The 13,936-nt window shown below is 25.2% G+C and overlaps 1 protein-coding gene across 1 annotated transcript in view; it reads left to right on the top strand.

The window, feature by feature from the left end:
• dve (SATB1_N and homeodomain domain-containing protein dve) overlaps positions 1-13,936 on the top strand; it is a 217,457-nt gene that overhangs the window by 163,225 nt on the left and 40,296 nt on the right. The window contains exons 3-5 of the mRNA XM_075381353.1: positions 5,455-5,652; positions 5,947-6,073; positions 13,010-13,112. Of these exons, the coding sequence (XP_075237468.1) occupies positions 5,455-5,652; positions 5,947-6,073; positions 13,010-13,112 (428 nt within the window). The remainder of the gene's footprint in view (positions 1-5,454; positions 5,653-5,946; positions 6,074-13,009; positions 13,113-13,936) is intronic.

The raw sequence follows: 13,936 nt of genomic DNA, 5'->3' as shown, positions 1-13,936 counted from the left end.
ATGTATTTAAATTTTAAAGTTTGCGTATAACAAATCTAATCTTTAATTCATTTTAGGATTTGTTTTCCCGTACCATAGTAATTAAATCGGTTTTATTGTATGCAGAAGTAGCTTGTATTAAATTAAATACTGCTGATTGGGAGAGTAGTCATTCGGTATTCGCAATGAATACTCTTTGTTGCTGCGGAATATTGGTTTTCTCTTATAAAATCTCAATCTCTCCAGATCTTGAAATCGATCTGTTAGAAAAAAAAAGTAAAAACTACCTCATGTATAGTTGGAAAAAGCTAGATAATAATAATTATACTAATATGAATCTGAATAATAATAATGATATGATATGAATATTTTTATGATAATATTTTCATATGCTATAAATTCATTTATCTATTAAGAAATTGTTATTGAATGTCAACCTGTTGTTATGTAGAAAATAAATTTAAAAACTATTTATGTATATTTATAAACTCAAAGGCAACTGAATTTCACGGTTTATAATTATAAAATTATTAATATATTGTTAGCTTTGCACATATTTAACTGAAGTGGTAAGTAAATACTAAGTAACGATTTTTTTTAAACTAAATTTAAGTTCGTCAGGATTAATATAAAACTGATGTAAATTAACGAAATGTCTTGATTTGACAAATATATACTTGTCCACATATCACTTAAGAACAGCTAAAAAAGGTCTCAAAGAAATTTACAAAATGAATTAATCTTATTCATTAAAGGATTCTTAATTAACTCTTGGGACCCCAGTTATCATGATATAGATCACTTGAGTCGATTGCATAAAAAAAAATTAGGTCAAGGAATTTTTTCCATTTTGTTTCGAAGCCATCATGCATAAATGTTTTTAATTTTACTAAAATTGTATATTTTTTAACCACCTTCAATAAAAAGATGAAGTTTTTGATTCAATCTGTACGTTTTTTTTTTTATGATATTTCATTATAGATGTTGTTCTTCACGTAATATATCGAATTTTAAAACTTTTTTCCTTTTGTACAGTAAGATATTCTATCAGTCCTGTTGTAAGTTTATTTTACATAATTATTTTTTGAGAATTATCTGTCTACTTACCCGACTTGAAAATATTGTACAATTCTTTGCCGTCATCATTTCTTTGTATTGAATATCGTTGCCCAGTAATAAATGACTTGTTTTCATTCTGATATTTAAAGTACTATAAAATGAAAATTAAAAAAAATCGATCAAAGAGAAATATAAATATTTCCGCCTGGACAGCCTAGCTCACTCTCTCGGCAGTGCTCTCTTGATGATCAATCTCTTCACTCTTTGACATTTTTAACCAAAACGTAGTAAAAAAAATGATATTGTTTTTATTCTTTAATTTCCCAATTTCTACTATGATGAGCGCTTTTTCAGAGATCACTACTTCGTAGAACTTATGAATATTAAATTTAAATTGATTAAAATCATTAACAAAAAAATAAAAATTAATGAAATGACATTAATGTTTGCCAGTTCCTGATACAAAAATACATCACGTTAATCAAAGGTAAAAGTAATACATCTTGCATTCTAATAAGGCTTAGCTCCTATTCTGTATCAATCCCTTTAAGTCGTTTTTACATATTCTTTCTCTTATTTTTATCTTTATTTTTATAGGCAAGTTAATTCCATTTATGTTTTTTTTCCGAGGAGACGCTTTTTATCATATGGGCAAGTAATTTTTGTAACGAAACTTTAAAAAAGTAAATTTTAAATAAAAAATAAAACTGATTTTAAATTTTAACTTTAAATCGGCGCCGAATTATGGGATAGTATATTTTTGTTTAGGTTAACTTCTAAATATCAACATTTAAAGAAGGATTGAAAAATTGTTTACTTTGTAGGATTTTTAATCATAATTTTCTTAGTGTACAGCTTTGCCAATACATGAAAAAATCTTTTTTATTTTTATGATATTAATTCTTTGTTCTTATTTTTTCGTAAAATCCTATAATCACTAAAGTAATATAAAAAAATCAACTGTAGAATACATTGTACTGTTGATTTTTTGAATAATTTTACTAAGTGAGTGGATAAATATAAAAAAGTTACACTTTTTATTTAAAATTCCGTGTAACAAGATTATATCACTGACAGTTTTTTATCGTTTAACGTTTTAAGTTAATTTATCATTTTAGTTTCTCCTTTTGTTTCTTTTCAAGTATGACGCTTAGAAATTGTTCTATTACCCGTTTAGATATTATTATAACTTGTTTTTTCAGTTTCTTTGGTCTTCCCACATTTCTCTTTCTTTTTGGGAAATACTTTTTTACAACTTTTATGAATTCGGCTTCAGTAATTCATGCATCTATTATTATCAACTGTATTGTTCTAAATATTTAAAAAAATTAAATAATTAAATTTTATATATATATATATATTTTAATACAGTCGATAATTTTAGACCTTATTAAAAAAAAACACGATGGTATTAAAAAACAACAGATGAATTCCGAAAATTGTCTTAATGTAAAAATTAATTTGTTTAAATTTTTATGGCAAAAGGGTAATCGATAAGCAGTAGTATTTTACAACAAAAAAATCAGAAACCCTTTTTGATTGTGTATAGAAAATTTAATTTATTATATCCAGCATTCCATAAAAAAAAATATAAAAGGTGGAAAAAATTGTTTCGATTAATTATCTGCAGAATGAGTTTATTTAGAGGATTTTAGCTGGTTACCCTTTTAACTAAACTTTTAAAATATTAAAAAAATAATAGAATAACTTTGGTTATAGTGACGCTATATAGCATAGAAATCTGTATCCATCATCTCTGACTTGATTAAAACGAAACTTCTTGAAATTACTTGTATTAATATAATGTGTATGAACTAAATTTTGTATATAAGTGAAATATTAAACAGTTAACAAAAACAAAAAAAACAGTTAAACAGTTTTGTGGCCGAAATTTATTTGCTTTTATATTTTATTCTTGTTTATAAGTTAGAAAAATTTAATCCAGAATGATAAAGTACAAAATATTTTTATGAAAAAGTAATTATTTGGTAGAAAAGTTCGTAAAGCCCCATAATGTAGAATCTTATTCGTTAAAAAAACTGAACTTATTAAGTATTAATATTACTTATTTAATAGATATTTATGAATGGATTTAGTGTAACTCTATAAACCTTATTCTGTATTAATAACATTTTTTATGAACTTCGTATAACTTAAATCGCCAACACTCGGGCCGTATTAAACTATTTTACCGGAAGTATTAATTTTATTTTTTATCCTATTACTTTTATATCGTTTTTAATTTAACTTATAAAACCTTCGATAATTTCAGAATAAAAGAAACAATTAGTCCATTTTACGAAAGAGGCCGATGCATGTATGATTTATTCAGTATAAACCGCGTAACATTGAATATAACATTATGACGTTTTGAAGTAATTAATCTACAATTTCTTGTCGTTTCATCTGAAGTTGTACTTGCGGTAGAAAATGAATGACTTCAATTACGGATTTATTAAGTTTTTACAATAAGATAGTGCTTCGCTCTAAGACAATTAGAGTTTTCTTCGAATATATAAATGGATAGCATACGTTTTTTGTTTTTTTTTGTTTTGTGTTTCACCTCAATTTTTCAAGAATACTTGTGAGAATCTTGTAAGCAGGAGGTAGAGGAAGTGACGTGACGTGATGTTAAATATGGTTTCAATACGGTTACTAGTCCCTACTTAAAAGTTGGAACGCTGTCACGCTGATAACACCCAATATGCTCTCTGACATTATCTGTTATTAAAAGCAGTGAAAACTTTAGAAAATGTTTCTCATTTTTGCCCGACTTGTGACAATGTACTCTTATCGGGAAACAGACAGGGTCTGAATAAGCCGAAAGAATGGCGAGAGATATGAGTACTGACATCTTGTGGGGAAAAGGAAATGAAGAAAACTTCTCTCGCCAGCAAAATATCAGTCAGGAGTATTAGTCGCACCAACTTATCAAACCGCGCTGATAACAAGCTTTATTTAGCTAAATACATTACACACTTATTCTTCGGTTTTTATGCGAAACACTCATTGATTTTCTTGTCATTAAATTCCGCCTCACTGCTGCGGGTAAATATTTTGTGTTCCATTTCCTGTACTGGATTCTATGGGCGTTATCTTGACACGCGGCACCTAATCGTCCCTACCCCTTCCCTTTTAAGAATTAACCGCTCGCTCTTTCAAACCCTGATTTGTAACACTCCTTCTTCACTTTCACTTTTATTTCTTTTTCAAACGCTTACTGATTTTTTTGTTATTGTCATTTTAAAGAAGAAATAAAACGGCAAGTATTTTAATTTATCGTCTGAGTTACTTCATTTATAAAGTAAAATTCAAATGATACCGACCTCATTATTTTTTACGTACATTCAATATGTAACTGATTTATTCTTATCAATCAATTTAATTCACTTATTAAAATATAGTAGTTAATTTTCTCAAAATAAAAAATAATTTTAACGTTTGCGATCGTTTATTTAATTAAAACATTGAATTAATTAACATTTCTTTACATTTTTAAAATACAAAAATTTCTGAAGGAAAATTAAGTGTTTTAAGTAAAAATGATATTTTATCAAAATTAGTTGTACTTTTTTAAAAGTAAATAATTGAAAATAATTTTTCCTTAAAAGCATTGGCAATTTTAAAAATTAAAACAAGCTAATCTAAAAGTTTCACAAAAAGAAAAGTTGTAAATGTTGAATTTTCAAGGCAGTATTATGTAAAACAAAATTGTACAGCTCATTGTATATTAAAATAAAGACGTTGTTAGATGTTAAATGTACTTTAAATATAAAATTATAGCCCTTGAAATTAAATTATTTCATAATCTCGTCGACGTTTCATTGTTCATACAAAATCCACACTTCTGGGAGGATAATTCTGGAGAAAAAAGTGCCCTAAATAAAAATATTAGATTGAAACAATATTTATTTTTACTGACCTGAATTAGCAGTAATAAAATTTTGCTTTATAAATTGATATTGCTGGTCATGTATGTAACTTCTTTAGAATATATAAATAGAATTTGCTAAAAAATCTTTCTTGTTTTTTAGTGTTATAACTTTTATTCTTTTAATATAGAAATTTAATGCTTCCATTGTATTTTTAAACAATATTTTTTTTAAATATTTAAGATTAAAATCATCAGTCAAATAAATATAATTTTCCAACGGATTATCATAGTTTAGTTTCGTTATAAACCTATGAGTAAAATCGTTTTAACATATAAATAAACCTACTTATAGATAAATAATATTGGGCAAAAGAGTGCGTGAATTACGCGAGTAAATACGGTATGTCACTTTCTCAATGTTTTAGATTGAAATTATTAGTTTGTAAGAGAATTTTAAAAATATTTAAATTATTCCTATATTATATTTCAAAAGTTTTTTTTTAAATAATTTTTAATATTTGGTTTCCTTTTTTTGTTCACAGGTAAATCTTTACCAGTTCACTGTATAGTGGAAACAGTTTGGTCACTTCAGCAATGGAAATCATCGAAAACAACGAGAAATACAGCCGTGGAAACAGATAGTTATGTAATTATTCCCGTCAATACGGCTTTCCAAGATTTAGTACAAGTCGCGTTACAAAGGCTAGGCTATTCCAAAGAAATCGCTGCTGTTGCTAAAGGTGAATTTTTTGAATAGTGATAATATTTTATTTAATTACCAAATATAATTGTAGTTATATTAATTTACGATATTGTTTATTGAAATTAACGTAATTAATATATAAATAGATAAATATATTTAGATAAGTAAAATTAGTCTATATTTAGCTATAATTAGCCCATATTATTATGAAATATAAGCTAATCACGCATAATAACAATTTATCAATCGTAATTTTAGATTTAAATTAATATTACATACAGATAATTTTATTTTTTCCTTAGTAATTGATTTCTTTTTTTAATTATTTCAGGTTCAATTGTGATCAAAAATTGGAAACCATTAAGTTTCGATAAGATTGCCGAAAGTCCACAGATGACTGTCGGGGAATTGTTAGGAGAACTTACCACAATAGCAACAGTTAGGATTCAAATATTCAGGTAATACATAATTTTATATTAGTTTAATGCATGTAGAAAAAGCATATTTTACATTAAAAAAAAAAAATGTAATAACTTTTGGCATTATTATACGTTGATATTTTATCAATTTTTGCACAAATAATTTATTCAGTAATGTAACAAGCCAGATAATACTTCAGTAAAGGATGAAGAAAAATCCCGCTTAATAAAGTCATCGTAATCGGCAAAAATTATTTACAGATCACTTCGTAATCGTGATAAAATTACTAAATCATTATTTTAATATAGAAATTAATTACATCACTGATAAATTAAATACGAATTATAAAAATAATGGAATTATAAGTTAAATTTACATATTTGCGTAATTCACGAACCTGCATTTTTAAACAACATTTTTTTTTTTAAATACAAAAAAAAATATTCAATCAAATAAATATAATTTTCAAGTTTTATAATTTTCTTAATAAAACTTTATTAGCCATATTTCAGCTAATTTTCAAACCTATTTCATAATTGTAGTTTTACCTGTATATATATATATATATATATATATATATATATATATATATATATATATATATACACACACAAATATTTTCAACTAATATAAAAACAGTTTTATCATCATTTCAAATACTTAGTGTGAAAATAATAAAACAATTAGATGAATTTCATCTTGCCAAAAATTTAATTTCTTTGTTTCTTGAATATTAAAAAAACAATAAAGATGAGTTCTGTGGGCACTAGAAGAATGTACTTTACGTAAACTTAGTAAAATCTATTACTACCTTTATATATATATATATATATATATATTATATATATATATATATATATATATATATATATATAAAGAATATTATTCATATTACATCAATTATTATTTTATCAATAATGTGTGTAAATACATATATATATATACACACACACACACACACACACTCACACACAACACACACATGAAAATTTTATGAAGTTGTGAAGCTTCATTGATCTTATTTTCATGTTGGAAGTGATATTTTCATTTAATTCAACTTCATAAACTTAACTAATATAATCGATGAATCATCTTAAATTTTTCATACTTTCTGATTTCTAAATTTTTTAATATAAACTGCGACCCACCTTTCATTCCAAACAGTTGCATAACATCAGCAAAGATGCAGAGTATATTACTTGAAAGTAATGTGTTAAAAGTACAGTTTTTGAATATAATATTTCTTTGGTTTCTGAGATAAACATGACCAAAACTTTTTTTAGTAGTCTGTTTTATATATATATTGAAATTAATATTAAATATTAAACTAATATTAATACTTAAACACTATTAAATATTAATGTTTAACACTTTAAATTAAATTACACTAAATACTTAGTGTAAAATTAATAAAAAAGATGAGTTTCATCTTGGTGAAAATTTAATTTCTTTTTTCTTGAGTATTAAAACACTAACCAGAATGAGTTCTATAGGCACTAGAAAAATTGTATCTATTTTGCTTAAATTAAGTGTTCCAATATCGCTAGAAAAACTAGGAAAGTAGGGAACGTATCAAATAACTCAGAAATATGTTAATAAATTTGTTTAATGGATAATAAATATGCCTAATAGATATTTAAAAGAATTATCATTGGGAAAAAATTTGAATTTAAGAGATTGTTAAGAAATAGTATTTAGTTGTAACAATAAATTAGGCCTGTAAATTAAAATTTGATCAATATTTTAATATTAATTGAAAGTAATTTAATAATTAAGAAATTAAAAAATACTTTTTTCTTAAAGGTCTGTTCTTCTTATTAGTCTGCATAGTTTACAAACAAAAATTTCTATAAATAGTATTCCTAGAATATTTTTTTTTTTCAGTTATCCTTCACTTCTCATGCAACTTTAATTTACTACGAACTTTAGCTAACACTACAAACTGCCCAATATACTTGAGCTTTATATTGTAAACTGTTAACTAAACTTGATTTATGTCTTTATAATTTATTTTTTTCTATTTTTCTAAATAGAACTCTGGGTAAAATTAAACTATTATAAATAATGACAAACCCTAAAATAATTAAACATTTATAAAGATAAAATTAATATAATTCATAATACAATTAATCTGCCTAATTATTGTTATTACAATATAATAAATTTTTATTATTATAAACATGCTAAAGTATATTATATATATATATATATATAATTTACATCCAAAAATAGTAGCAAAATTAACTGTATAATATGCTCAAACTGATTTAGAGAAGATAGCCAAAGGGTCAAAGTGACGTAGGAACAATGTTCAATCACAACGTAATTTGGAACACGGGATTTAACGTGCTCAGCCACTATGCTCGGAGTATTGGGGTAAATTTGCAAATTGGATTGTACGTAATTCTTTCATACGTGCATTCCAAACTAGTGTTCCTCTTTTAATGATATAAAAAAACATGTATTTTTTTTAAATCTATTATTACTTCTTGTAAATACATGATAAGGTTAGCATTTACGTTGTATAAACTTAATAAAAGAATAAAGTAAAAAAGAGATGTAAGTATCGCCTTCTTTTATTAAGACAAATAAAATTTCTTTCCTATTTAACTTATCTTTATCTACCTTTCTTTAGAAGGGTAGAGATATTATAAACCTCTTGATATAAGATCGTTTTTCTTATCTGTCTTCTCCGAAAGGAATAATTACATGTTTTTAAGACCAGGTCAGTCCTATATTTTTTTGCTTAAAACGCAAATTTAATCAAAATTCTAACATTAAACAATATTAAAATTTAATAATGGTGATCGCCTAACCACTAATTTCTTTATTTAAAAAAAGAAACATATAAAAGGTATAGAATCGTGGTTTTTTAATAATAGATGTTTGAAATAAATAGATATCAGTTTGAATGCTACAAATTTTTGCATTAACGTTATGGAGACCATTCATTACCCAATATAGTGAAATAAGTATAGAATTTCATCGTAGATAACCAGTTTCTCTCCTTACAGAATTACAAAATGACATGATATAATCGACGATATAACCCCAAATAATGCATGAGTGTATGGTGTATAGTTACCAGAAAAGATTAAAAAACCAAGTTCATGTTTTTTTTTTTTTTTATAATAATTAACAACAAAGGATTAAAATAAATATTTATATACATGTATTTACATAATCAAAAAAGGATTATAGAAGGATTATTGACACCCAGTCACCTCTGAAATTGCCATATCCTTGCCCGTGAATAACAATTCTCCATGTCAGGTTTACCTGGAAGAGTGCGGAATGAAGTGGATTCCCGTTATTCTAAATAGTTTGCCTATCACATAGGCAAACTATTTATTGCGCATCGATAAACCAAACTTACTGAAACTATAGTATTCAGTTCTATGTATACAATTTCATTCTACCCACCATTAATGTTACAGAACATTATTACCTTCAGAGAAAGCAATTCTGAGAATCATATCTTTTATCACAGGTATTTTACACGGTTAACAGCAGTAAAGAAAAAACAATTCCAGATGTGCGCGTCTTCGTTTTTAGATAGCTGCATAACTATTCTTTTATTTCGAATGCTAAGTCGTAATTAAAAATATTTTAAATTATATTAAATAAAAATATGTCGAATTAAATTAAGAAGGACTTACAAAAATTAATATTTTATTATTTATTAGTAACTTAGATAAATTTTTGTGTACAATTTGAAAATAAAAAAGTATTAAATAGAGAAATCAAACAATTTTAGAATGATTTTTGTTAGTGATATTTTACGCTTAAATTTAATTTAAACACTAACAACGAATTAATTGATTAGAGATTCGTATCATATAACTGCTTACTTCACCGGCACTTTCCCTTGTATACAAGGGAAAGAGCTGATTCTCTCCCTTTTATTCTGTGATAATCTTAATTCTAAAGAGGAAGACATCACAATCCACCTTTTCCTGCAACAAAATTGAAATATACTTACACCTATGAATATGGCAATACCGTATTTTAAAGACTTATTTAGTTTTATGATAATATAGTAATTATTTGCTTATTTTTTGTATTGGTACAGATAAAAGATAATACGACTAATTATAAAATATTTACTCTAGATTGTGTATTAAGATGATATCATTAGTTTAGTTAATCTGTAAATTATTCAAGGATCTTTTTATAGCTGAACAAACATAACGATTTTTAAAATCTAGATGGCTGTTTCTTTTTGTTTGTTTTTTTTACAAAATCGTGTTTTAAGATTTTCAAATATACCAAGAAAATTCTGTATAATTCTGGATTTTGATTTCTTGAACGACCATAATCGCAAACATATAAAGAGCGCCATAAATATATATATTTTTTTAAATATTTTATTAGCTAAATTACTTTTACATCTTATTTACTTAAGAATTGAATGTCAGTTTTTCAATGGTTGGATTTACTAATAAGACGGCGCTGACAATAACTTAACAATGTCTTTGCTTAGAACGTACAAGTATTACTTCTTTAAAAAAAAAATTTTAGATGATATTCAATATTTTGTCTTTAATATTTATTTTAATGTATTTAAAATTAATTAAACTTGTAGATAACTGAAATATGATAAATCGTACTTATTGTCTACGGAACGGAAAAATCAATTCCGTTTTGTTTTTCAATGATTTAAACATTTACATTCACTTATTTGCCAATCACCTGATACCGTAAACAATAACTTCAAAATATTTTCAAGGACTCAGATTTTACCTATGCTACGTTTTATTTATATTTGATCGTTCAAATTAAGGTTACTAAAAATATAACGATGAAAAATCGTGATTTTTTACACTAAGTTTAAGATAAATATCATTAAAATGTGTACACAATAAAATTTGATTACTTACTTTTAAGCCAATTTTTTTTCTAGTTTACGGGTGACTAAGTTTTGGCAAAGCGTATGATTTTTTTCTATTCGAACTATTTCTCAAACTCTTCTTCAATCACAACCTCACAAGGATTTCTCACGTTTTGTTCCCATTTGACAAGTAGTCTTCCTTTGTATTTTATCCCTTCTCATTTGATCTAGAAAGATTTGTGCTTTTATAAATATTTCATCGATATCTAACACAAATTCAAATTATAAGATGAAACAATGAAACTTTTCAGAAAGTTTTATAGTTTTTATACTCGGATTATAAATTATTAATTGTACCAATTAGCTTACCTAAAAACTTGAGGACTCATAAGATAACAGAAATCTTATTTGTCAGCATAATTTGTGAAACCATAAAACTTGCTGATTTTGATATAATATAATTGTTTACTTAGTTACAAAAACTTGGAGTGCTGGTTTCAGCAGAGAAAATAAGCGAAATTGAGATTATACATTAACGAACAGTAGTAATTAATCCTGTGATTTGATTGATGAAGTCCTGGGTACTTGAAACAGAAGTTGCACCTAGACTTGTTTCGCTACCCCGATATTTTAAACTAGACCTGCAAATGTTTAATCTTTAAATGGAAACCTACTTTGATATTAACAGTTTTAAAGATGTAAACACTTATAGAAATTTTACACATGTTGAAGATTCATTTATTATTATTATTATTTATATTATGGATTAAAAATATTTAAACCATTTCTGGATAATTTTTTCCGTTTTGAAATTAAATATCACTTAAAATATTATAATAAATACAAAAAAAATGTTTCTTTTTGTTGAATGTAGTGCAATGGTTTTTCTTTAAAAACTGACACTAGAAATTTTTCAATAATTTTTATAAATGTGTAGGTTTATCGCACAACATACCTATCATCCCAACATTCCGTGATACAGATACTTTACTTTTATCAATATCATTGACAATTTTACTGCAGTATAATTTACAAAGAAGAATATTTCTATTTCAATTATTTATATTAATTTTTTGTCTACTGAGAACCCTAAAATTACAATTAATCATTACACCAATTCCCAATACAAAATTAATTACGAATATATATATATATATATATAAATTATAATTAATTAATTATAATTATTTTTATTATATATTATATTTATATATATTTATTAGTTTTTTTTTAAATTTGCTTTGGTAATAGATATATTAAACCCCATAAAAGAAAACTTTTGATAACAATAAAAGGTGTAATAGTAACTTTTTTTTTTTAATTAATACGATTCATTTAATTTTTTGTCTATCGTCTTTAAAATTCATATGTATGATAAAAGAAATATTTTTTCCTTTAATAAACACTGCTAAGTAAATTAAAGAAAGAGGTGATTTCTCATTGTCGTACCGTAGAGTCGATTTTACGACTCATATCAATGTGTCAAGTGTCCCAGTTTCTCAGTCCAATAAGTGACGTATTCATCCATACGGCACCACAGGCACTGAATACATTACTCTCTTATAAAAGCAACTGTAATTGGTTTTATAGTAGATAATTCACGTTCAAGTTTACACTGGAAAAAATTAAATGTAGGGATTGAACCTTAAATGTAGAAATGTAGAGATTGTAATTTACTCGATATGCGCAGAAAAATAAAGGTAGAAGGTATATATATATATATATTTGCAATTGACTCCCAGCAGTCGGAATCTATTTGACCTAAAATGTCGGCAATAGCCACTAGTATTTTAATCGTTGGTTGACTAGGTCAGATAATATGAAGGAATATATATTTATACATACTTTTCATTAGGAAAAAATGGATTACATACATTGTCCCCACATAGAAAAGTTATCTTTATTTTAAATTATCTAAAATTAACTCGTAAATAACAAATTTATGTGACACATCTAATACCATAATAGACAAGGGATATGAAAACTCTAACGATTAAAAGCAAATATTAAGCACCTTAACACCAAGAATGAAAAAAATATTGGAAACCACAATAATCTAAAAGTTATATGTCTACTTGACTACAATGAAAACAGGAAAATTGAGAAAACTAAAGATTAATATTAAATACATTTTTTTTTGTAGGTCACGACCAAGCGCATTAACGGACATGAAAGAAAAACTTCTCCGTTTGCTTCTTGTGCAGTCGCACGCATTACTTCTATCATCAGGATGTCCACTTGATGAGGTAATATACGTTGACTACTTATGGCATAGTGTTTAATATTACAGCTTACTTTAATAGTTAATATAACTACTTTTATCACTTTATGATACATGCAACGGTTTATTATGTTAAATATTACAAGTATTATGATATGTATTTTGATCTGATATGAATTTTTGTCAAAAGGTATTCAAATACTTTAACATCTATATTACGAATATGTATTGCTTTTTTTAGCGGTGGATGTTTCTTTTTGATTGTTTGGGATTTTATGATATCAAAATGGATGTTATGTATATGAATGGGATATTATGTAATCAGAAGGTTTATTCTGAGAGGATTTTGTTTATTTTTTGATAGCTGTTAAGGTAATATTAGTTTTTCCAGGAAATAATATAAAGGAAATTGATTCAGGGAAAAGAAATTTACTGCAGGAGCATAAGAACTAATACTAAAACTAAAATGTCAATTCGCTGCCAATTTGAATAATTATAAATTAATTTGGATTATTTTAATTAATTTACTAATTTGAACATTTCAGTTTAAAATATAAATAATATATATATTATAATATATGTTATATATTTTAATTTTATATTCTGTTAAATCGCTATGATTTTTTTATTTTAGTTTATCTTTTTTTTGTAAAAGTATTCAAAGTTCTTTTTATTTGTAAATTCTTTACTTGTTTTGAATGGTATAATTAAATTTTTTATGTTAAATTTCCATATTCCTTAATATATAAAAAAAGGTCTGCTTGATACTTCATTTCTCATGAATTTTTGTGAATTGAAAGATTCATTAGAAGTGATATCTGATTTAGTACTATTGAGTAACTTTTTAAT

This window comes from Lycorma delicatula, chromosome 1, assembly GCF_047948215.1.
Source record: "Lycorma delicatula isolate Av1 chromosome 1, ASM4794821v1, whole genome shotgun sequence".
Lineage (NCBI taxonomy): Eukaryota > Metazoa > Arthropoda > Insecta > Hemiptera > Fulgoridae > Lycorma > Lycorma delicatula.
The sequence above is the reverse complement of the archived record's forward strand: the minus strand, read 5'-3'. Positions and strand labels throughout refer to the sequence as shown.